At 40.9% G+C, this 21,624-nt stretch overlaps 1 protein-coding gene across 2 annotated transcripts in view; it reads left to right on the top strand.

Moving 5' to 3' along the window:
• Positions 1-2,301: 2,301 nt before the first annotated feature.
• Positions 2,302-21,624, top strand: part of GCC2 (GRIP and coiled-coil domain containing 2) — a 62,984-nt gene continuing 43,661 nt past the window's right edge. Inside the window, exons 1-4 of one of the 2 annotated variants that reach the window (XM_030828197.1) lie at positions 2,302-2,461; positions 2,812-2,868; positions 4,217-4,301; positions 5,611-5,678. In XM_030828197.1, coding sequence (XP_030684057.1) covers positions 2,456-2,461; positions 2,812-2,868; positions 4,217-4,301; positions 5,611-5,678 — 216 coding nt within the window. In that variant the 5' untranslated portion in view covers positions 2,302-2,455. Of the gene's footprint in view, positions 2,471-2,811; positions 2,869-4,216; positions 4,302-5,610; positions 5,679-21,624 lie in introns of both variants that reach the window. The other variant, XM_030828196.1, reaches the window with a different exon arrangement.

Below are 21,624 nucleotides of genomic sequence, written 5' to 3'. Positions count from 1 at the left end.
AGAGACGGGGTTTCACTGTGTTAGCCAGGATGGTCTCAATCTCCTGACCTCATGACCTGCCCGCCTCGGCCTCCCAAAGTGCTGGCATTACAGGCGTGAGCCACCGTGCCCGGCCGGAATATTTTTTAATTTGTTTGTATCATCTGATTTATTTATTTGTAGAGAGCTTTCCCTTCCCTTGTTAGCTGTATTCCTTGGTACTTTATTCTTTTTGTGGCAATTGTGAATGAATTCGCTTGTGACTTGGCTCTCAGCTTGACTGTTGTCAATGTATAGGAATGCTATACATTCTGCACAAATTTCTGCACACTGATTTTGTATCATGAGACTGCTGAAGTTGCTTATCAGCTTAAGAAGCTTTTGGGCTGAGACAATGGGGTTTTCTAGATATAGGATCATGGCATCTGCAAACAGGGAGTTTGGCTTCCTCTCTTCCTATTTGAATGCCTTTATTTCTCTTTCCTGATTGCTGTGGCCAGAACCTCCAATACTATGTTGAATAGGAGTGCTCAAAGGCCATCCTTGTCTTGTGCCAGTTTTCTTTTTTTTTTTTTTTTTTTTTTTGAGACACAGTCTCACTCTGTCACCCAGGCTGGAGTGCAGCAGTGCAATCTCGGCTCACTACAACCTCCACCTCCCAGGTGAAAGAGATTCTCCTGCCTCAGCCTCCCAAGTAGCTAGGACTACAGGCATGCACCACCACGACCAGCTAATTTTTGTATTTTTAGTAGAGACGGGGTTTCACCATGTTGGCCAGGATGGTCTCAAACTCCTGGCCTCAAGTGATCTGCCCGCCTTAGCCTCCCAAATTGCTGGGATTACAGGCGTGAGCCACCACACTCGACCTTGTATCAGTTTTCAAGGAGAATCCTTCTTTAATAACATGTGCTGCCATAAAATGTTGGTGGCTCTTAGGAGATCTTTTCTTCAAATGTTGTCTGCGGTAATTTTTCTACTCCAGTAGGAAACTTGTCCATTTTATACCATTGCACAATGTCCAGATTTATGGATATTTTCTCTAGTCATCTCATTAAGGGAGATTTTTTCTTCAAGTTGGAAAACTCTTCCTCCCAATAGATGTGTACATTGTTACAAGTAACCATAAACCCCAGTGTTAACTGGATCACTTAAAGGGAATTTACTGACTCACCGATAACTGATCAGAGCTCCAGCTTCATTCCTCCTGGGCTGCCTGGGCTCTGCTTTTTACCTCTTAACAATTTTGTCCTTAGGCTGCTTTCTACCACAGCGGCAGATGTCTGCCAACAGCAATCAGGGCTGTATATTTCTTCAATCACACCCAAAAAAAAAGAAAATATTATCACTAAACCAAAATACTAAACAGAAGTCTCAAACCTTCTGATTGTACATCGTAGGTCACACACCACCCCTGAACCAATCCTAGTCAAACACCATGGGTGATACACACTGTCAAAGAGTAGATGTCCACAATAGCTGTTCTTTCTCGTTTATAACACTTCCTTTACCTAGTAATAATCAGCTACCATTTACTCAATACATACTGTGTGCTGCCTCTTCATCCTTTTGGCCATTTAAACTACAGGAAACTGGGTTATCTTCAGGTTATCTTAGTTATGGGAATGTATGGAAAACATTAATGGGAAGGTGAAAGTGCAGCAAACCACTTCAGCAGTTAACAGAAAGGCTCTCAGAGCACTGGACCGCCAATCAGGACACAGCAGCAGCTCTGGGATTCGACCACAGATTCTCTGGCGTGCCCTCGGGGAAAGGGTGGCCTCGGGCCCCCTACTCTACAGAGTCTCCTCCCACGACTGCCCAGCTCCCTGGCCGACTATCTTGCCTCCATCACATCACCATCAGTACCGGGCGTCTGCAGGGCAGAGCTGTCCAGGGACCTCGTCACAGCCTCCAGAGTCAAGAAATGCCTCCTCAGGGAAGCCCTCCACCGCATCCCTGACCTGTGAGTCACGGAGCTCCCAGGCACCATGCTGGCCACAAATGCCTAAGGAGCCCCCCGGAAGCAGCTATGGGTCCCGCAGGCACTCGCAGGCTAGCTGACACCTTTGGGGGACTGAGGGACCTGTCCTCCAATCCAATGCTCTCCTCACTCTCACAAGATTTTACAGACGCGGAAACCGAGGCCCGAGGCCCCAAGGGGTAATCGGCCCGCGTTCCCATGCCAATAACTGGCAGTGGCCGGACCCACACCTACTCCGTGACCCGCAGGCCAAGGGATCGAGCCCCAGATAGAACTTCTACACGAACTCCGCCCTTAGCGCCGCGCGGGGAACCTTCTCCCGGACGCAGAGACGGAAGCGGAAGTGCTGCCGAGTTGTAGCTATGGAGACGTGGGGGGCGGGCTGCCCGGAGAGCGCGACCTTTGACCTGCAGTCGAGCCTACGCCAGAGGCTGTCGCAAACAGAAGTGCAGCGGCGGCTGCGGCTGGTTGCCGGCCGACGGCGGGCTGGCGGAGATGGACGTAAGTCAGGTCGGGCCCACTGCCTCCCACCAAGCCTTCCGCGCCGCGATTTGGGATGTGAGAGTGTGCTCGATGGGAGGGCGCGGTAGTCTCCCTCTCGGTGCCCCGAAGCCCGCGCTGCCGTCGCCTACCCATCTTTCCTCAACTCCATCCCTGGCGGTTACCTGCCCCCGTAGAGCCCGTTTGTATACGATTTGCCACAGCGACCGCCGTCCGCCCTCATTCTCTGTCTCACAAGGCTTTCCGCCACTTGATTCCATAGAAGGTTTTTCCCTGTAAGAGTTCTACGCGTTCCGTGTGGAATTAGGAAAAGAGTTCTTCTGACACCTGGGTTTGATTTTGTTTTGCAGGATCCTGTTCAAGATGGGGTGGCTTCACCAGCTACCCCTGGGACCGGGAAATCTAAGGTGAAGAGAATACTTGAATAGCGGGCTCCCTGAAGAGTGAAAGGGTGATGAATTGGAAAACTTTGGCATGGGGAAGGGGGGCACTGTGTTAAATAGCCTCGCTCCAAGGGATCTCAATTTTAGTGTACGCAGTCACCCATCCATTTCCTGTTTCTTTATTCCCCGCCCACCCCGATATAGAAAGACTTTTTGTTTACTTCCTGCTCCTGGTTAGCACTGCTGGGAGATGCTGCTATTTTTCGAACATTAAACAAAGCAGTCTAAGAAGGTTTATATAGTGGTGTAGTGGAAGGAGCAGTGACATGGGGTAGGAATCAAGGGATATCGATCTGTGGGCTCCAGTTTCTACATTGCCAAAGAGTTTAGTCCAGTTTTATGGCCCTGTACAATGTTTAACATTCAGTTATTCTAAATGATAGTGGTTTATTGCTAAGGTTTATTGTTTGCATGCTAAATTTCAGGCACTTGCCTAACCACTCAGTTCCTTCATTTAAGCTTCATGATAACCATGAGATAGGTACTGTTGTTACCCTCCTTTTACAGATGAGAAACCTGAGACCACAGGCTTAAGCAATTTTCTCAAGTGGTAAAGCTCAATTTTTTAATTAAAGCCTGAATGTTACCCGGTTCATCTTGCTGCTGTAATTATGCTTAAATTTTCTTGTGACCAAAGACTTGCAGCCTTGAATAGGATGAAATAATTTTACAGCTCCAAGGAATTTTAAGTAGCAATAGCTCCAACCCACTAATTTTACAATTAAAGAAATCAAAAGCTAGCAATGTTAACCTGTAACATTAGCTATAAGAGGATATGGCCTGGTTTTTACATTTCATAGTAGTTGCATAACTAATTTTTAGTAGTTACATAGCAATTACAGAATTGACGTTGCATTTGCTGATTTTAAAAAATGTGGCCGGGCGCGGTGGCTCACGCCTGTAATCCCAACACTTTGGGAGGCCGAGGCGGGCGGATCACCTGAGGTCAGGAGTTTGAGACCAGCCTGGCCAACATGGTGAAACCCCATCTCTACTAAAAATACAAAAATTAGCCGGGCGTGGTAGCGGGCGCCTATGATCCCAGCTATTTGGGAGGCTGAGGCAGGAGAATTGCTTGAACCTGGGAGGCAGAGGTTGCAGTGAGCCAAGATCGTGTCATTGCACTCCGGCCTGGGCAATAGAGCGAGACTCTGTCTCAAAAAAAAAAAAAAAAAAAGTGAAACAAAGTATGCGGTTGGCATAAAGATTTATTCTGTAGAATGTTTTTGTTTTCTGGCAGACATTGTTTCTTTTTTGTGGTATGCTAGAAACATGAGTTATAACAAGTTGGTAACATGACCACATCTTTCAGCTGGAAACATTGCCCAAAGAAGACCTCATCAAGTTTGCCAAGAAACAGATGATGCTAATACAGAAAGCTAAATCAAAGTGTACAGGTATTGGGTTGAAAATATTCATCTTGATCACAGTCTTTTTAATCGTGGTTTAAAATGGTGGTTTTTAAAATAATGCATTGGCTTGTTTTTGTTTGTTTTCCAGTGATTCCAAATACACCTTAGTGTAGTAGAATCTGTTATTTAACATTCTAAAAATTTACCTCTGATTTCTAAGTTATTCCCACGTCTCTAAACCGCAGTGACTTTTGAGTTGTTAAAGTCAGGGAGGAGGATTTTTAAAGTTTGTGTAAGTTAAGTATGTTTTTCCTTCATGTAGACTTTAGATTCTTCCGAGTAAAGCGTTTTTTCAAGAGAAGTCAGTTGAAATGTTAGAGACAGAAGATAAGCCCAAAGAGATGGAAAGCTTCCTCAATTAAAATAATAAAAGATTTCCATTTATAGACACTGAAGTATATTTATCTGCTGAAGTTGATTGATTCCCTATTCAGTTTTCTTTTTATTCCAGAAGGAAAAAGAACTTAGCATCCTTTTTTTTAGTATGTGTACATGAGCTCTTGGATTTCCAGTGACTTAAAATATTAACTACTTAGCCTAAAAGCTAAGACTTATTTTCTATTAGAAAAGATAAAATTATGTCTTAGAAGTTTGGATCACCTTGCAATGAAAAGAATAATTTATTTGGAAAGAAGTTCTAGGCCTGAGATCTAGGCATTTGCTAATGAAACACTTAGATTAACGTTTCTTTTCTCTCTCTCTCTCTCTTTTTTTTTTTTTTTTTTTTTTTTTTTTTTTTTTTTTTTTTTTAAGACAGAGTCTCGCTTTTCTTGGCCAGGCTGGAGTGCGGTGGTGCAATCTTGGCTCACTGCAACCTCCCCTTCCCGGGTTCAAGTGTTTCTCCTGCCTCAGCCTCCCGAGTCCTCCCGAGTAACTGGGACTGCAGGCGCCTGCCACCATGCCTGGCTAATTTTTGTATTTTTAGTAGAGACGAGGTTTCACCATGTTGGCCAGTCTGTTCATGATAACGTTTATTCTTAATATGCGATTGTTGCTTTAAGGTTATATAGTAAGATGTACTTAAAGGTGAAATAATATGTCTGGGGTATACTTGAAAATCATCAGATGGATAAGAAAAGCAGTGAAGGAGGAAGTAAGTACAGGTTGGGAGGAAACAAAATTGGCCATGTAATGCTGAAGTATAGTGATGAGTGCAGAGATTAATCATACTATTCTGCTTAAATATATTCTAATTTGCAGATTTTGGGGGGTTTTGTGAGAATGTACTTATCAGTTTCCCAGTAATTTTGTTCTTTATTTCTGAACCGCAGTCCTTTATTTTTTAATTGTGTAGAATTGGAGAAAGAAATTGAAGAACTCAAATCAAAACCTGTTATTGAAGGAACTGATGATATTATTAAGGTAATTATTACATTGGGAAATGTCTAAAGAGAAATAAAATTTCCATGAGGATTGTCAGTCTGCTAGAGGCTATCTGGCTTTCTGTCCCTGTTCTACTTCCTCTCTGCCTTGGTTGTTTTTACCTATCTGATTCACTGTAAAAAGAGTGGGTTAATGACTTCTAGGTCTCTTTCTGTTCTGAAATTATTGTTCTACTCTCTTCCCACATATTTTCTTTTTTCTTTCTTTCTTTTTTTTTCCTTTTTTTTTTGAGATAGAGTCTCGCTCTGTCACCAGGCTGAAGTGCAGTGGTGCGATCTTGGCTCACTGTAACCTCTGCCTCCCGGGTTCAAGCGATTCTCCTGCCTCAGCCTTCCAAGTAGCTGGGACTACAGGCGCAGGCCACCACGCCCAGCTAATTTTTGTATTTTAAGTAGAGACGGGATTTTACCGTGTTGGCCGAGATGGTCTTGCTCTCTTGACCTCATGATCCGCCTGCCTCAGCCTCCCAAAGTGCTGGGATTACAGGCGTGAGCCACCATGCCCAGCCTATATTTTCTAATTATGGTTGTTACTTCATCTTCATTCTCTGCTCTTCCCCAGCCCCCTAAGAAAACCTGGCCATGCTCAGGACTTCAGTGATTTTAGGTGTACAGTATATAATCTATAGTTAGATCCATATCCCTGGACATGACTACTGACCCAGATCTCACAGTTGTGTTTCCCTCTCACACATTTCACTTATCTCATCAAACTCAACCAAATTGCTTCCCTTGGTTAGACCAGTGGCACCACAATTTTTTATACCTTTTGACTTTAGAGACACTTTAACTTCTCTATTTCCTTTATTCTCTATATGTGTCAGTCACCAGAGACCTATTATAGCCTTAAGATATTGTTCCAGTTTATCTTTTTTCTCTGCATTTCTATGGCTTTCTGTTAAACACATCAAATACTTAACCTATTTCAATAAGAACCTCACTGGGTTCTCTTTCTCTTTTTAGTCTTATGTAATCCTGTCAGATAACAAAATATTGTTTTTATTCCCTGTTTAAAAACCTGAGTTGCAGGCCAAATGCAGTGGCTCACACCTGTAATCCCAGCACTTTGGGAGGCCAAGGTGGGAGGATCACTTGAAGTCAGGAGTTTGAGATCAGCCTGGCCAGCATGGTGAAACCCTGTCTGTACTAAAAATACAACATTTAGCTGGGCGTGATTGCCCACACCTGAAATTCCAACTACTCAGGAGGCTGAGGCACGAGGATTGCTTGAACCCAGGAGGCAGAAGTTGCAATGAGCTGAGATTGAGCCACTGTACTCCAGCCTGGGCAACAGAGCAAGACTCCATTTAAAAAAAAAAAAAACAAATAAAAACCTGAGTTGCTTATTCTTATTTCCACTCCCTTAATGCTAACAAATGCTTTTTCATTCCCTCACTTTCATTCCCCGCCTTAGGCCAAGCTTCTATAAAGTTTCTTTTGCATCTCCAAGCTCTGAAATACTGTTTTCACTGCTTTTGCATAATATCCTTTGGTTATATATTTATTTTTATTTATTTATTTGTTTATTTTGAGACAGAGTCTCACTCTGTTGCCCAGGCTGGAGTGCAGTGGCACAATCTCGGCTCACTGCAAGCTCCGCCTCCTGGGTTCACGCCATTCTCCTGCCTCAGCCTCCCGAGTGGCTGGGACTACAGGCACCCGCCACCATGCCCGGCTAATTTTTTGTATTTTTAGTAGAGACAGGGTTTCACTGCGTTAGCCGGGATGGTCTCGATTTCCTGACCTCGTGATCCACCTGCCTCGTCCTCCCAAAGTGCTGGGATTACGGGCGTGAGCCACTGCGCCCAGCCTGGTTATATATTATCTTATTTTCTCATCAGTGGCTCCCCACTTGTGAGCAGTGGACTACTGAGGGACTCCCAGAGAGTTATTACAAGGGGTCTTTAAATCCATATGCATGTCACACAGTATCATTTTGTTCTTTAGTTACAATGTGTGAAGCTAGAGTGATGTGCACAAATGTCACTTCATTTTATAATGTACTGTTTAAGTATTACTGAGTTTACAGTAGTCTTCTTTGTATGTTTGGTCATTATATGTTTTCTTAATCCATGATAGCCACAGTACAACTATATGGTAATTAAGGAAGAAGGTCGATTACACCCAGACTGCCTGAGTCAGGCTTTCAGACCCTTGTTCCTCTACTGACCAGCTGTGTGACCTTGACTAAATTTCTTAAATTCTTTCTCTGTGATTCAGTTTTGTCATCTGTAGAACAGCAATAATAATACTTTCTGTTTGTAGGATTGAGGTACAAATAGGATTGATGTAGAAATATAGGATTGATAAGGCAATACATCTACTGCACATAGAACTGGGTTGGTCACATAAGTACCCAGTAATTGTTAGTTATCATTGTTATTACTACCATGTATTATTTCTGGGGGATTTTTTTTTTTTTCTTGAGATAGGCTTTCTCCCTATCGCCCAGGCTGGAGTGCAGTGGCATGATCTCCGCTCACTGCAACCTCTAGAGTGTTTTCTAGTTTTTTATCCATTAACTCTTTTATAATATACTTTTTACAGAATTGCATTTCAGAATAAGAACATTTAAATATCTACCTGCTGTTTCCTCCTTATCACTCATCAATATATTCTCCCACTGTCAAAACTACTCCTAAAGACAAGATTAGAAAATTTCAGCCAGGCTCAGTGGCTCACATTTGTAATCCCAGCACTTTGGGAGGCTGAGGCAGATGGATCACCTGAGGTCAGGAGTTGGAGACCAGCCTGGCCAACTTGGTGAAACCCCATCTCTATTCCAAATACAAAAATTAACCAGGCATGGTGGCACACGCCTGTAGCCCAAGCTACTTGGTAGCTGAAGCAGAAGAATCGCTTGAACCCAAGAGGCAGAGGTTGCAGTGAGCTGAAATAGTGCCGCGGCACTACAGCCTGAGCGACAGAGTGAGACTCCGTCTCAAGAAAAAAAAAAATTCTCCAAGTTAGCCAACTTTACCTTTAAGGTTTTTTTTTCCTTCTTTTTTTTTTCTTGATCCGTTATATTTATACATATCCATGGGGTACATGTGAAATTGTGTTAAATGCATAGAATATATAATCATCAAATTAGAGTATTTAGTATCCACACCCAGGTATTTATCATATATACATGTTGGGTACATTTCAAGTCTTCTGGCTATTTTGAAAAATACTTATCTTTCCCTGTCTTAGATTTTACTTAACATAATGACCTCCAGCTCCATCCATATTCCTGGAAATGGCCTGATCTTATTCTTTTTTATGGCAATATAGTATTCCATTGTGTATATATACCACATTTATCCATTCATCCTTTGATGGGCACTTAGGTTGATATCATATATTTGCTATTGTGAATAGTGCTGCAATAAACACAGGAGTGCATATATCCCTTTGTTATATTGATTTCTTTTCAATAACTACCAATATTGGGGTTTTTGGATTGTATGGTAGCTCTATTTTTAGTTTTTTGAGAAATCCCCAACTGTTTTCTTTTTTCTGAGATGGAGTCTTGCTCTGTCACCCAGGCTGTAGTGCAGTGGCGCAATCTTGGCTCACTGCAAGCTCTGCCTCCCAGGTTCACACCATTCTTCTGCCTCAGCGTCCCGAGTAGCTGGGACTACAGGTGCTGGCCACCAAGCCTGGCTAATTTTTTATATTTTTTAGTAGAGATGGGGTTTCACCAAATTAGCCAGATGGTCTCGATCCCTTGACCACTTTGGGAGCCAGCCTCAGCCTCCCAAAGTGTTGGGATTACAGGCGTGAGCCACCGCTCCCGGCCTGAGAAATCCCCAACTGTTTTCTGTAGTGGCTATACTTACCTACACTTCCACCAACAGTGTAGAAGAGTTCTCCTTTCTCCACATTGTCACTAATATCTGTTACTTTTTTTCTTCTTAATAGCCATTCCTCATTGTGGTTTTGATTTGCATATCCCTGATGATTAGTGATATTGAGTATTTTATCATATACTTCTTGGCCATTTCTTTGTCTTTTAAGAAATGTCTATTCATGTCCCTTGCCTATTTTTTAATGGGGTTATTTTTTAATGTTGTTTTGTTGTTTGAGTTCCTTGTATACTCTGGATATTAGTCCCATATTGGATGAGTACATTGCAAATATTTTGTCCCATTTAAGAGGTTGTCTTCTTCATGGTGTTGATTGTTTCTTTTGCTATGCAGAAGCTTTTTAGCCTATAATCTCAGCATTAAGGGAAGCCATGGCAGGAGGATCACTTGAGCCAAGTGGTTTGAGACCAGCCTGAGAAACATAGCAAGATCCATTTCTACAAAAACATAAATTAGCCAGACATAGTGGAACATGTCTGTAGTCCCATCTTCTTGGCACACTGAGATAGGAAGATCACTTGATCCCAGGAGGTTGAGGCTGCTGTGAGCCATAATCACACTTATTGCACTCCAGCCTGGGTGACAGAGGGAACCCTTATATTAAAAAAAAAAAAATTTAAGATGCCTTTCAGTTTAATGTAGTCCTATTTGTCTGTTTTTGTTGCCTGGGCTTTGAGATCTTAGCCATAAAATCTTTGCCTAGACCAATGTCTTGATGCATCTGCCCTGTGTTTTCTTCTTCTAGTTTTACACTTTTGGGTCTTATATATAAGTCTTTAATCTATTTTTGTTGATATTTGTATCAACTAAATGATGAGAGATAGGGACTCACTTTCATTCTTTTGCATATAGTTACCTGGTTTTCTTGGCACCATTTGTTGAAGAGGGTGTCCTTTGCCCAGTGTGTGTTCTTAATGGCATTGTCGAAGATTGGTTGTCTATAAATATGAGGATTTATTTTTGGGTTCTCTATTTTGTTCCATTGGTCTGTATGCTTATTTATATACCATTACTTTGTTGCTTTGGTTTCTACAGCCTTGTAATATGTTTTGAAGTCAAGTAGTGTGATGCCTCCGCTTTATTTTTTAACTCAGAATTTCTTTAGCTTTTCTGGCTTTGTTTTTGGTTTCATGAAAATATTAGGATTCTTTTTTCTGTTTCTGCGAAAAATGATGTTGGTATTTTAATAGGGATTTCATTGAACTGTACATTAGTTTGGGTAGTATGATCATTTTAACAATATTCTATGAGCATGAAATGTCTTCCCGCTTATTTGTGTTCTCTTCAGTTTCTTTCATCTGTGTTTTTGTAGTTTTCATTATAGAGATCTTACACTTCTTTGGCTTTTGTTTGAGCTACTGTAAAAGGTGTTGCCTTCTTGATTTCCTTTTTTAGCTATTTTATTGTTGGTATGTAGAAATGCTACTGGTTTTTATATGTTGAGTTTGTATCCAGCAACTTTACTGAATTTATTTATCAGCTCTAAGAGTTTTTTGATGGTCTTTTGTCATCTGTAGAGAGGGACAGTTTAACTTCCATGTTTCCAATTTGGATGCCTTTTATTTCTTTCTCTTGCCTAATTGTTCTGGCTAGGACTGTCAGTCCCATGTTGAATAGTAGTAGTGAAAGTGGGCATCTTTGTCTTCAGTTCTTAGAGGAAAGATTTTCAACTTTTCCCCATTTTTATGTGATATTAATGTGAGTTTGTCATATGTGGCCTTTATTATTTTGAGGTATAATCCTTCTGTGCCTAGTTTGCTAAGAGTTTTCATCCTGAAGGGATTTTGAATTTTATGAATTCCTTTTTCTGTGTCTATTGAGATGATGTATGACTTTTGCCCTTTATTCTATTGATGTGATATGTCACATTGATTTGCATATATTGAACCATCCTTGCATCCCTGGAATAAATTCATTTGATCATGGTGTATTACCTTTTCGATATGCTGTTAGATTTGGTTTGCTAGTATTTTGTTGAGGAATTTTGCATTGGTGTTCATCAGGGATATTGGTTGTTGCTTTCTTTTTTTTTTTTTTTTTTTTTTTTTTGCTGTGTCCTTGTCTGGTTTTGGTATCAGGGTAGCACCAGCTTTCTAGAATGCGTTAGGGAAAATTGCCACCTCTTCAGTTTTTTGGAGTAGTTTCAGGAGGATTGGATTAGGTCTTTATACGTTTGGTAGAATTCAGTGTGCATCCATCTGGTTCTGGGCTTTTCTTTCTGGGGAGACTTTTTATTACTGATTCATTGTTGCTACTCATTATTAATTTGTTCAGGTTTTCTATTTTTTTCCTGGATTTTTCTTTGATAGATTGTATGTTTCCAGAAATTTATCCATTTCCTCTAGGTTTTCCAGTTTGTGAGTGCATAGCTGTTCATAATATTCTCTGATGGTCTATTTATTTCCATGAGAACGGTTGTAATGTCTCCTTTTTCATTTCTGATTTTATTTAAGTCTTCTTTTTTGTTGTTGTTAGCCTAACTAGTAGTTTATCAATTTTGTTTATCTTTTTGAAGAACAAGCTTTTCATTTTGTTGATCCTCTGCCTTTTTTAAAAGTCTCTATTTCATTTAGTTCTGCTTTGATCTTTATTAGTCGTTTCCTTCTGCTAATTTTGGGTTTGGCTTGTTCTTTCTGGTTCATTGAGGTAAATCATTAGATTGTGTGAAATCTTTTTATTTTTTGGATGTAGGCGTTTATTGCCATGAACTTACCTTTTAGCACTGCTTTTGTTGTATCACATAGGTTTTGGTATGTTGTAGTTTCCATTTTCATTTGTTCCAAGAAATTTTTTGATTTTCATTTTAATTTCCTTATTGACCAATGGTCATTTGAGACCATGCTATTTAATTTTCATGTATTTCTGTCACTTCCAAAGTTCCCCTTGTTACTGATTTCTAATATTACATTGTGGTTCGAGAACATACTTGATACGATTTTGATTTTTAAAAATTTGTTGAGAATGGTTTTGTGGCCTAACATGGTCTTTTCTGAAGAATGAATGTTTCATGTGCTGTCGAGAAAAATATGTATTCTGCAGCTGTTGGATAAAATGTTCTGTAAACATCTGTTAGGTCCATTTGGTCTAAAGTCCGGTTTAAATGCAATGTTTCTTTGTTAATTTTCTGTCCAGATGATCTGTCTAATGCTGAGAGTGGGGTGAGGTTGCCCAGTACTATTGCACTGGAGTCTGTCTCTCTGTAGATCTAGTAATACTTGCTTTAGGAATCTGGGTGCTCCAGTGTTGGGTTCATATATGTTTAGAATTGTTACATCTTTTTGCTGGTTTGATTCCTTTGCCATTATATAATGACCTTCTTTGTCTTTTTTTTTTTTTTTTTTTTTTTTTTTACTATTTTTGACTTAAAGTCTGTTTTATCTAAGTATAGCTACTCAGGAGCCTGAGGCAGAAGAATCGCTTGAACCCGGGATGCAGAGGTTTTAGTGAGCAGAGATCACGCTGCTGCCAGGCTGGAGTGCAGTGGTGCAATCTCAGCTCACTGCAGTCTCCGCCTCCCGGGTTCAAGTGATCCTGCCTCAGCCTCCCAAGTAGCTGGGATTACAGCTGTCTGCCACCATGCCCAGCTAATTTTTTGTATTTTTAGTAGAGATGGGGTTTCACCATGTTGGCCAGGCTGGTCTTGAGCTCCTGACCTCAGTTGATCCACCCGCCTCAGCTAACCAAAGTGCTGAGATTACAAGCATGAGCCACCGTGCCTGGCCACTAAATAGATTTTCTAATCCTTTTGTTCTCTCTGCTCATTTGGTTTCTATTTGCATGGAATATCTTTTTCCATGCTTTAACTTTCAGTCTATATGTCTCTTTACAGAGAAAGTGCATTTTTTGTGGTCAGTACGTAGTTGGATTATGTTTTTTATCCTTTTAGCCAGCCTGTATCTTTTAAGAGGAGAGCTTAACTCCATTTACATGCAAAGTTATTAATGATATGTGAGCCTTTTTTCTGTCATTAATGGTTTTCTGGTTGCTTTATATATTCTTTCTTCCTTTCTCTTATTGTTTGTTATAATGGTTTGCCGTCTTTTTATAGTGGTACCATTTGAGTCCTTTCTCTTCCTTATTTGTGTGTTGCTTTACCAGTGAGTTTTCTATTTGTGTGTGTTTTTATGATCATAAATGTCATCCTTTCACTTTCAGGTTTAGGACTTCCTTGAAAATTTCTTGTAGGTCTGGTCTAGTGGTAATGAATTCCCTTAGCTTTTGCTTGTCTGGAGAAGACCTTATTTCTCCTTCATTTATGAAGGATAATTTTGCTGATTATAGTATCTTTGTGATATGGTTTGGATTTGTGTCCCTGCCCAAATTTCATGTCAAATTGTAATCTTCAGTGTTGGAGGCGAGGCCTAGTGGGAAGTGACTGGATCATGGGGATGAACATGAACTTCCCCCTTGCTGTTCTCATGATAGTGACTTCTCACGAGATCTGGTTGTTTAAAAGTGTATAGCATTTTCCCCTTCGCTGTCTTCTTCCTGCTCCGACTCTGTAAGACATGCCTCCTTCCTCTTTGCCTTCTGCCATGATTGTAAGTTTCCTGAGGCCTCCCCAGCCATGCTTCCTATACAGCTTGAAGAACCATGAGCCAATTTAATCTCTTTTCTTTATAAATTACCCAGGCTCAGATAGTTCTTTATAGCAGTGCAAGATCAGACTAATACACTTTGGCTGGGAGTTTTTCCTTCAACATTTTGAATATATCATTCTCTTATCTCCAATGAATATATTATTCTCTTTTCTATTCTCTTTTCTCTGGGTCTGTAAGCTTCCTACTGAGAAACCTGCTGTAAATCTGATGGGGGTTCCTTTATAGGTGACTAGATGCTTTTTGCTGGATTTTTTTTTTCCTCTTTGCTATTTTTAGAATTCTCTTTGTCTTTGATTTATGGCAGTTGACTATAAATATGCCATAGAGAATACCTTTTTGCATTGTATTTGTTTGGGGATACATGGGCCTCCTGTATCTGGATATCTACCTCTCTTGCTAGACTTGGTGAGTTTTCATGTATTATTTCACTAAATAGGTTTTCTGGTATTTTTTGGTTTTGTTTTGTTTTTGAGGTGTAGTTTCACTCTTGTGGCCCAGGCTGGAGTGCAGTGGCGCGATCTTGGCTCACTGCAACCTCCGCCTCCTGGGTTCAAGTGGTCCTGCCTTAGCCTCCCAAGTAGCTGGGATTACAGCCATCTGCCACCATGCCCAGCTAATTTTTTGTATTTTTAGTAGAGATGGGGTTTCACCATGTTGGCCAGGCTGGTCTCGAGCTCCTGACCTCAAGTAATCCACCCGCCTCAGCTTCCCAAAGTGCTGGGATTACAAGCTGGGCCACTGTGCCTGGCCACTAAATAGGTTTTCTTCTTTTTTTTTTTTTTTTTTTTTGAGACAGAGTCTCACTCTTTTGCCCAGGCCGGACTGCAGTGGCCTATCTCAGCTCACTGCAAGCTCCGCCTCCCAGGTTCACACCATTCTCCTGCCTCAGCCTCCCAAGTAGCTGGGACTACAGGCGCCCACCACTGCGCCCGCCTAATCTTTTTTTTGTATTTTAGTAGAGATGGGGTTTCACCGTGTTAGCCAGGATGGTCTTCATCTCCTGACCTTGTGATCTGCCCGCCTCGGCCTCCCAAAGTGCTGTGATTACAGGCGTGAGCCACGCGCCCGGCCACTAAATAGGTTTTCTAATCCTTTTCTTCTCTCTTTGCTTTCAGATACCCCAATAATTCAAATAAATATTTGGAGGCCAGGCGCGGTGGCTTACGCCTGTAATCCCAGCACTTTGGGAGGCCAAGGCGGGCGGATCACGAGGTCAGGAGATCAAGACCACCCTGGCTAACACAGTGAAACCCCGTCTCTGCTAAAAAATACAAAAAAACTAGCTGGGCATAGTGGCGGGCGCCTGTATTCCCAGCTACTCGGGAGGCTAAGGCAGGAGAATGGTGTGAATCCGGGAGGCGGAGCTTGCAGTGAGCTGAGATCACGCCACTGCCCTCCAGCCTGTGGGGCAGAGCGAGACTCAGTCTCAAAATAAAATAAAATAAATAAATAAATAAATATTTGGTCACTTTATGGAGTTGCATATGTCACAATGACTTTGCTTTTTTTTTTTTTTTTTTGAGACAGAGTCTTGCTCTGTCACCCAGGCTGGAGTGCAATGACGTGATCTCGGCTCACTGCAACCTCTACCGCCCGGGTTCAAGTGATTCTCCTGCCTCAAGCTCGCGAGTAGCTGGGATTACAGATGCCCATCACCACGCCCAGTTAATTTTTGTAATTTTAGTAGAGACAGGGTTTCACCATGTTGGCCAGGCTGGTCTTGAACTCCTGACCTCAGATGATCCACCTGCCTCGGCCTCCCAAAGTGCTGGGATTACAGGCATGAGCCACCGCATCTGGCCAACTTTGCTCATTTTTAAAAATTCTTTTACGCTTATTTTTTTTTTTTTACTATATCAGAAAAAAAAGACCTGTCTTTAAGTTCTGACATTCTTTCTTTTGCTTGATCTAGTCCATTGTTGAAGCTTTTGAATGTATTTTGTTTTTTATTCTATGAATTCTTCAGTTCTAGAATTTCTATGTGGTTCTTTTTTTCTGATCTCTATCTCTGGTAAATTTGTCATTCATATCCTGAATTGTTTTTCTGATTTCTTTGTATTGTTTTTTGGAAATTTTTTGTATCTCACTGAGCTCCTTTAGTATCAAAATTTTGAATTCTTTTTCCAGTATCTTATGAATTTCTTTTAGATTGAGATCTGTTGCTAGCGAATTATTGTGTTCCTTTGGAGATGTCATGTGTCCATGCTTTTTAATGTTTTCTATGTCCTTTACCTTGATATCTGTGCATCTGGTGTAATAGTCACTTTTTCCAGTTTTTTTAATTTACTTTTGTAGGGAAGAACTTTTTCCTGAAGATGTATCTTTAGTATTGCTTGGGTAGAGCATAGTGGCTTTGATTTTAGGTGGGTGCAGTAGCGTAGGTTCAGTATGACTTATTTGGCTGTAAACAGCGTCAGTGGTTTCTGTGATTTCGTCAGTGACTTAGGGTGCAGTTGTTAGTGGAGGCTGTGATAAAGTTTTGCTGGGGCCTGCGATGCCAAGTAGGCCAGTCTTCAGGTCGCAGTGGTGGCAGTTGTGGATTGAGCATGCCTATCCCTGGGCCCCAAAGTGTGTCTGCTGGCACCAGTGTTAGCAGGCCAATTCTTGAGCCTCCAGGTAGCTTGATCAGGTGCTGGGAATGGCAGCAGTGGGCCAGGCTGTTGGGTGGGTTCTTGAGCCCCTGGGCAGTGGATGTAGCATGGGAAATGGCAACAACAGTGGTGGGACAACCCTCTGGGGCGTAACTGATCAGCATTGGTTTTGGCAGTGACTGTGATTTGTTGATTGGGCCAGTCTCCATATCCACAGGTGGTGCATAGCAATGAGTGCCAGCTGTGGTGGTAGCGGCAGGTTAAGTGGGCCCTATCTTAGGCCCCAGGTTGAGTGCGCAGGTGCCACTGGTAATGGACTGGGGTGGACAATACCTAGTCCCCTGGACATTGCTCTCAGGTACTGGTAGGGGCTGGAGCCAGGACAGGCTGTGTGCCCTTAGGTTCCTCGGTGGTGTGTAAAGATGCCAGCTGTGGTGTATAAGGGTGGGGTGAGCGTCCCAGGCCACCAGCGGAATGTTCAGGTGGAGACAGCAGCATGTTGTGTCGCTGCTACTGAGGAGAGTGAAGTTGCTTCCCCTGGGAGCAGCCATAGGTAGGCAGCATCACCTGTGCCTCGGCCCACAGCGGTCTTTAGCCACAGCGGCTGCAGGCAGTGGAATTTGTCCTCAGGGTTCATGAGAATGCTCAGCCGCCCCTCTGCATGGTTAGAAGGGGCAAGATTGCCACCCGTGCTGCCACCTCAGCCTAGGTTGCCGGGCAAGACATAATCCAGTGGAGTGGAGGCCATGGCACTGTGCTGCTACTGTTCAAAACTCAGGGGCTTGTGGGGACAGCGTGAGCTCTCTGGAGCAATGCCTTCATGCGGCTTTCAGGAAACTCCCTATGTGAGTCTTTGGACCCACAGGGGTCAAGGGACCCTTCTGTGGCTAGGATTGTAGAAGTCTGCAACAGGAATGTGGACAGCTGAGAGTCTCTCACTTAGCCTTTCTGAGCATTGGGGAGTTTCTCTTTTCTCCCGGCCAACTGTAGCTGAGCAGGCTGCCTTGCTTCCTTCTCTTTCCTTATGTTTTAGGCCATTTTTGCATTGGTATGAAGAAATACCAGAGGTCTATGGGAAAAATGGAAGTATGGAAGGAAAGAGGGAGGGAGGGAAGGAGGGAGGAGGGAGACGGGAGGGATGGAGACCTGGGACTGGGTAATTAATAAGAAAAGAGGTTTAATTGGTTCATCATTCTGCAGGCTGTTCAGGAAGCATAGTTTTGGCTTCTAGGGAGGCCTCCGGGAGCTTTTATTTATGGCAGAAGGCAAAGGGGAAGCAGGCACGTCACATGGCGAAAGCAGGAGCAAGTGAGAGAGCACTGTGGGAAGAGGTGCCACACACTTTTAAACAACCAAATCTTGTGAACTCAGAGTGAGAGCTCACTTTTCACCAAGGGAATGGCACAAGCCATTCGTGAGGAATCCACCCCCATGATCCAAACACCTCCCACCAGACCCCACTGCCAACACTGGGGATTACATTTCAACATGAGATTTGGGTGGGGACAAATTTCCAAACTGTCACCTTAAGGTGTTTTCTGTCACTTCTCTGTTGAATTTGTGTTGTCTCTTGGATGATCTATATATATATGTAATTATCTACTCACTATTTTGATTCATAGTGGAGGAGGTAAGAGATGCCTCTAATCAGCCACCTTTTGAAGCCCTCTCCTAACCTTGATCTCAGAGTATTGATTTTTAAAAAACTTTTTATTTCAATAGCTTTTGGGGTACAAGAGGTTTTTTGTTACATGGATGAATTATATAGTGGTGAAGTCTGAGATTTTAGTGCACCCATCACCAGAGTAGTGAACATTATACCTACTGTGTAGTTTTTTATCCCTAGCTCACCTTCCACCCTCCCTCTTTTGAGTCTCTATATTACTCTGTATGGCTTTGCATACTCACAGCTTAGCTCCCACTTACAAGTGGGAATATATATGGTTTTTGGTTTTACTTTATTTAGAATAATGACCTCTAGCTCCATCCAAGTTGCCTAAAAAGACATTATTTCATTCCTTTTTATGGCTGAATAGTATTCCATGGTGTATATGTGCCACATTTCCTTTATCCACTCATTAGTCAGTGGGCACTTAGGTTGGTTCCACATCTTTGCAATGGTGAATTGTGCCGCCATGAACATATGTGTACAAGTGTAGTCATCTAATGACTTATTTTCTTTTGGTATCTACCCAAAAGAAAATAAGTCATTTTGGATTGCTGGATCGAATGATAGATCTATGTTTAGCTCTTTAAGGTGTCTCCATACTGTTTTCCATAGAAGTTGTACTAATTTGCATTCCCATCAGCGGTGTATAAGTGTTCCCTTTTCCCCACATCCACGCAAATACCTGTTGTTTTTGACATTTTTTGAAATGTCTCTCTCTGTCACCCAGGCCGGGGTGCCGTGGCGCAATCTCGGCTCACTGCAACCTCTGCTTCCCAGGTTCAAACTATTCTCCCTCAGTCTCCTGAGTAGCTGGGATTAAGGTGGTATCTCACTATGGCTTTAAGTTGCATTTCCCTGATGATTATGATGTTGAGCATTTTTTAATATGTTTGTTGGCCATTTTTATATATCCTTTTAAGAAATGTCTATTCATGTCCTTTGCCCACTTTTTAATGGGATTATTTGGGGTTTTTTATTGCTGATTTATTCAGTCCTTGTAGATTCTGGATACTAGTCCTTTGTCAAATGCGTGGTTTGCAAATATTTTCTCCCATTCTGTGAGTGGTCTGTACTCTGTTGATTATTTCTTTTGCTGTGCAGAAGCTAATTAAAAAGTTCAGGTTTTATTTCAGTAGCTTTTGGGGTATAAGCAATTAAACTAAAAAGTTTAATTAGGTCCCATTTGTTTGTTTTTGTTTTTGTTAAATTTGCTTTTGAGGTATTAGTCATGAATTCTTTGCCTAGGTCAGGTTATTGATTTAATATTAAAGCATGTTATCCTGAACACTCAAGTCTCAGAAGGTAACAATTTAAGAAAATTATTTTGGGAGTGATGTTAACAGGTGTTCATCCCTTACTCAACTGCTACAAGTAAGTTCTCTATTTTAGAAAACTCATATAGCAATGTAATAATATGTTCTCTACATTTCTGGAAAACTGAAAAGGCTTTCTTGCTAAGTTACACCACTTTTTTGGGAAAGTACACTGGAAAAACCTATAGCTTTTAATAGAAACGTTTATGTTCTTTATATAACATGTTAAAATGTATGTCCTTACAAGTTTAAATTATGACTAAAACTTCTGGTAGACATCTTCTAGTGCATTAGAATACAATCTTAGTTGCATTGCAAACCTTGCACGTTTGACTTTTAAAGAAGGAGTAAGGAACCATATTTCTCATGTCAAAATTTGAGGTGCACAGTATTAGGGTTAATATTTATGCTGCTTCTAAATGCAAGAAGCATGAAAAAATTGCATGTTAAGATACTTGAATTTCTAGTTCATATCACAGTTAATAATTTCTCTTTTAAGCTGAAATCAAATTTGTATTTCCTAAGAAATACTGTCCATTCCGTGCTTCTCATCTTTAAGGTTTTTTTTAATAGTTGTTTGCATTTAGCCTGTATATATAGATCTCCTAAAATTAATTTATTTAGACTTCTGATACTTACCAATCAGAAGTTTATATTGTAATACTTATATATAATGTGAAAAAGCTAATTTTAAAATTTAGGTTGTTTTAACCAAAGTCATATGCACATAATTTTTAATACCAAATTCTAAATAACTTATAATACCCAATAACTTCTGAAAATTATGTCTGTATTTCTAAATAATATGTCTATACTGCTGTTACTTGATTTATCAGTTCTAAAACTCCCTGTTACAACAGGTGAAAATCTAGCTGTCTTTCACCACCCCTTCTACTTTCCAAATGATCAAACAGATTAAATAATCTTTGTTTTATCTTTATTCCTGGTACCTGTCTTCTGTCTTCCTATACTTTTGGGCAGGCCTTTTGTGATGATCCTATGAACCTCTACACTGCTTACTTGTATTGGCCCCCTGTTCTTTGCTAGGTCACATGTCATTCACTCTCTGGGTTAACCATCTCATTTTGGTAGAGCACATTCTTCTGTAACTTCCTAAGAATGAACACATGTAGGTAAATTTTTGTATTGTCTTGTATTTAAATATTCCTTTATTCTACTCTCATGTTTGAATGATAGCTGTAACAATATAGAACTCTGAATTTTTCTACATCTGTTTTGTTTTTGTTTTCTTAAATAATAAAGTTTTTAAATTAGTATTACTTCATCTAAGAAGTTTAGACATAGCAGTTCTCAGGCTGGTACAGTCTTCCAGTGATGTCATCAGGACCCAGACACTCTTCATCCCTGTGCTCCTGCATCCTCATCCTGTTGATCTGAAAAATCAGGGGTTTTAGGTTTTAGCTTTTATACTGTCTGTAGAAGAGGCAGGCAAGAAAGAATGTGTTGATTATGGAAGCTGAAGGAGACAGTCTATATAGAGTATGCCACAAAACTTTCCAGAATGCTCATCTAGATTTATATTTGCAATAGAGTTTTTCCTTTTTCTCAATAGAGTTTTTCCTTTTGTCTAAGAAGAAATGTCATTCACTTTTAATTTTTCCATCATTGTATTAAAATTTCTATTTGATGTTAAATATTTCATTTCAAAGAGCTCATTCTTGATATATGAATATTCTTTTTTCATCTTATTTAAAGATTCAACAAGTTCTATAATCTTTCTGAGCTAATAAATTTATGCTGTCTTGGACTTTACTTCTGCCTCCTTTGCATTGTCTCCATTTCCTTCCAATTTAATTATTTGTGATATAATCACATGTGAACCCCCTCAAAAGCTAGGATCTTTAAAATAATAGACATCTTACATTGTAATCCTCACCCCC

The sequence above is a fragment of the Nomascus leucogenys genome, chromosome 14 (assembly GCF_006542625.1).
Source record: "Nomascus leucogenys isolate Asia chromosome 14, Asia_NLE_v1, whole genome shotgun sequence".
Classification (NCBI taxonomy): domain Eukaryota; kingdom Metazoa; phylum Chordata; class Mammalia; order Primates; family Hylobatidae; genus Nomascus; species Nomascus leucogenys.
This window is presented reverse-complemented; position numbering and strand designations above follow the sequence as displayed.